Genomic DNA, 4,080 nt, shown 5'->3' with positions numbered 1-4,080 from the left:
GGAAGGTTGGGCAATCCTACTTCCGTAGTGATACTGCCTCGGAAACCCAAGGAGGGGTCGCTATGAGTCGGGGCCGACTCGATGGCAAACAACAACAACAACAACAATGGGCAAAATATGGAATGATGCGGAAACCTCAAAAGAAGATGGAAGGAACATACAGAGTCATTGTCTGAAAAAGAATTGTTCGATGTTCATTTATTTCAGGAGATGGCATATCATCAAGAAGCAATGGTATTGAAGGAAGCAGTCAAAGTTGCACTGAAGGAATTGGTGAAAAACAAATCTCCAGGAATTGACAGAATAGCCATTGAGATGTTTCAACAAACATATGCCACACTGGAGGCACTCACTGATCTATGCCAAGATATTTGGAAGATAGCCTGGCCAACTGACTGGAAGAGATCCATATTTGTACCCATTCCAAAGAAAGGTGATCCCACAGAATGCGAAAATTATTGAACAATGTCATTAATATCACACGCAAGTAAAATCTTCCTGAAGATAATTGCAAAAATTTTGAAGTTGCAGCTGTATATTGACAGAGAACTTCCAGAAGTGCAAGCTGGATTCATAAGAGGACACAGAATAAGGGATATTATTGCTGATGTCAAGATGGATCTTGGCTGAAAGCAAAGAATACTAGAAAGATGTTTACTTGTGTTTTATTGACTATGCAAAAGCATTCGACTGTGTGGGTCATAACAAATTATGGATAACATTGAGAAAAATGGTAATTCCAGCACATTCAATTGAGCTCATGAGGAATCTGTACATAGACCAGGAGGCTATCATTCAAACAGAACAAGGGGACACTGCATGGTTTAAAATCAGGCAGGGAGTGCCTGAGGGTCGTATCATTTCACCATATTTATTCAATCTGTATGCTAAGCAAATAATCTGAGAATTTGGACCATATGAAGAATAACACAGAATCAGAATTGGATAAAGACTCCTTAACAACCTGTGATATGCAGATGACACAACTTTCCTTGCTGAAAGTCAAGATGATTTGAAGCACTTACTGATGAAGATTAACGAGTACAGTCTGCAGTATGAATTACACCTCAACATAAAGAAACCAGAGCTCTGGTAGCGTAGTGCCTAAGGCATTTGACTGCTAACCAGAAGCCTGGAGGTTCAAACCGACCAGCCACTCCTCAGAAGAAAGATTGGGCAATCTACTTCCATAGAGATACTGCCTCAGAAACCCAAGGAGGAGTCACTATGAGTCAAATCAACTCAACGACTGTGAATTTGAGTTTTTGTTTGTTTGTTTGTTTGATATAAAGAAATGAAAATCCTCACAACTGGACCAATAAGCAACATCATGATAAATGGAGTAAAGATTGAAGTTGTCAAGGATTTCATATTGCTTGTTTCCACAATCAACACCAATGGAAGCAGCAGCCAAGAAATTAAATAACGTATTGCACTGGGCAGGCCTGATGCAAAAGACCTCTTTAAAGTGTTGAAGAGCAAAGATGCCTCTTTGACCCAAGCCACGGTATTTTCAATCGCCTCATATGCATGTGAAAGCTGGACAATGAATAAGGAAGACCAAAAAAGAGTTGATGCTTTTGAGTTGTGGTGTTGGCAAAGAGTACTGAAAGTAACATGGACTGCCAGAAGAACTAATAAATCTGTCCTGGAAGAATTACAGCCAGAATGCTACTTGGAAGTGATAATGGCCAGCTTTCATCTCACCCACTTTGGTCATGTTGTCAGAAGGGGTCATTCCCTGGAGAAAGATATCATGCTTGTAAAGTGGAGGGTCAGTGAAGAAAGGGAAAACCCAGAATGAGATGGATTGATTGATGCAGTGGCTGCAATGATGGGCTCAAGTATAGCAAGGATTGTGAAGCTGGCACAGGACCAGACAGAGTTTTGTTCTGATATACGTAGGGTGGCGATGAGTTGGAGCCAACTTGACGGCACCTAACAACAACAAGCTTTCAATTTCATTGTGTTCTATTATTTTTTTTTTTTATTGTGAATGTGATCCCATACAGACAGTTCTTAATCTATAATGCTCAAGGATTATTTTTTTTTTTTTTTTTTAGCATTTAAACACAATTGGGGGGGAAATAAAGCTCATCTGCCAATATTATTTTTATAATAGGCATTAAGAATATTGAGCATTTATATCTTGTCATTCTTACAAAATGAATTCATGTTTGCAAAATAAGCTATGCCATTTCAGACACTGCTATTATTTCTTTGTGTGTGTGCCATGGAAGGGAGAGTCATAGATTTTATCTGGGTGGTGTATGATGTTTGCAAGATTTATTGAAAATGTGACTACTCTTTGAACAGATGATAGTAGTTTACTGAATCCGAGGATTATCTGTCCATTTAAATACATACCATAGGGGCCAGGACTTTGACTCTTTTCAGGAGTGTCATTTATTAAAACACCATGTTTTGGTGATCTTAATTGCCGAGTCACTTGATAGTTAAAAGACAGTAGATGGATTGCACAGTTGCCAGTGTGAGATGATTGGAAACTCTCAGAGGGTAAATCTCCTTCCCTCTCTCCCTGCCTTTCTTTCTCTCTTCCTTCCTCCCTTCCCCTCCCTCCTTCTTTTCCGTTCTCTTTTCCTTGTTTTCTTCCCCAACATTTTATTTTGGAGACTTCAAGCCTACATAAAATTTGAAATAACAGTCCAACGAGGACCTGTATACTCTAACCTAGATCCACATAACATTAATATTTTGCTCCCCTACTGTTCCCAGTGAGCTATTGGAAGGTACTTTGCAGGCATCACAAAATTTCACTCCTAAAATACTTCAGTGTGTGTGAGAGCTGCATTTTTTAAAAATCAATCTAATAAGGATTCCTTTCTTGCCTCTCATACAGACAGGCAGCATTCCTCACCCAGTAGGACGTGTGGAGAGACTTGGGCTCTCAGCCTAGTTCCACAACTTACTAGCTGAGTGACCACAACAATTTGTCCAACTTCTTAGAGTTTCAATTACCCCAACTGCCTCTTGCCTAACTCCCACAGAGAACGTGCAAATCAGCATTCATTCATTCAGGCAACAAATATTTACTGTGAGCTTCCTTGAGCCTGGCAAAGTGTTTAATGAGGTAATAAATGAGAACGTGCTTTGAAATACAAGATATGAAACTCATTGTGGTCTTGGCCAAGTCATTTGCCTTCAGCTACTTCTTTATCTAAAATGTGGTTAGTAATACCTAACTCCTAAAGTTTCTCACTAAGTGCCTGACAAAAAGTGATAAATGAGCATCCATTTCAACTATTAGAAGGCTCAGTGAATGGTGCAGTTGATTATTTACTGAGTGTGAAGATCATTGAGGCAGCATAGCTTCAAGGAAAGGAGTACAATCTCTGAGATCAACCTTTTTGAATTCAAATCTTGGCCCCTTCACTTACTTACTAGCTATGACCTTAGATGCATCACTTAGTATCTCTGTGCCTCTTCTCAAAATTATTTTTAATAATAAATGATGCAAAATAAAATGAAGCTTCAATTCCTTTAACATAAGCAAAGGTAACCTCTGAAATAAAGTTAAGAAAATAGAGAAAACATTCGGAAGGTAACAAATAAGGGGCGGGGGGTGAAGAGGTAAACATTACCATGGGGAGGGGAAAAAAGGGGGAGAAGAGAGCAAAACAAAACGAAAACAATGGGAATGACATCAGAATTCATTTTTTTTCCCTCACCTCTAGGGAGATGGACCAGTTTAAACCTCTGTGACTACCTGCTCTAACTCTATAGCATGTGGGCCAACACTAAACTCCTTCTCTGCTGGGAGCTGCCAATTCCTGCCATCTTCCCAACTTACATAGCTGAGGGAGGACAGGGTTATTCCTTGTCTTTCTCAACTGGCTTTGCTCACTTTAGAATTTTAAATTGTTTTTGAATAAAAAATTGTTTGAACACTTAGATTCATAAATCTTTCAAATTACCTTCTCTTGAGGACTTAAAAGCAGATTCAAAGTAAATTTTTCACAATTTCTCGTTAAAATTGTGAAAGGTGTATAGTCACTCACACTGCCATGCTGCTTCTTTGTACATAGAGATGTTTATATCTTTTGGAAGTTCACGTAATTC

General features: G+C 39.0%; 1 protein-coding gene across 1 annotated transcript in view; it reads left to right on the top strand.

The window, feature by feature from the left end:
- TM4SF4 (transmembrane 4 L six family member 4) overlaps window positions 1-3,713 on the top strand; it is a 34,609-nt gene extending 30,896 nt beyond the window's left edge. The window contains exon 5 of the mRNA XM_007940186.1: window positions 3,696-3,713. Coding sequence (XP_007938377.1) covers window positions 3,696-3,713 — 18 coding nt within the window. The remainder of the gene's footprint in view (window positions 1-3,695) is intronic.
- The last annotated feature ends 367 nt before the right edge of the window (window positions 3,714-4,080 follow it).

Source organism: Orycteropus afer, unplaced genomic scaffold (genome assembly GCF_000298275.1).
Source record: "Orycteropus afer afer isolate SDZICR_OR568_19922 unplaced genomic scaffold, OryAfe1.0 scaffold00066, whole genome shotgun sequence".
Taxonomy (NCBI): domain Eukaryota; kingdom Metazoa; phylum Chordata; class Mammalia; order Tubulidentata; family Orycteropodidae; genus Orycteropus; species Orycteropus afer.
The sequence above is the reverse complement of the archived record's forward strand: the minus strand, read 5'-3'. Positions and strand labels throughout refer to the sequence as shown.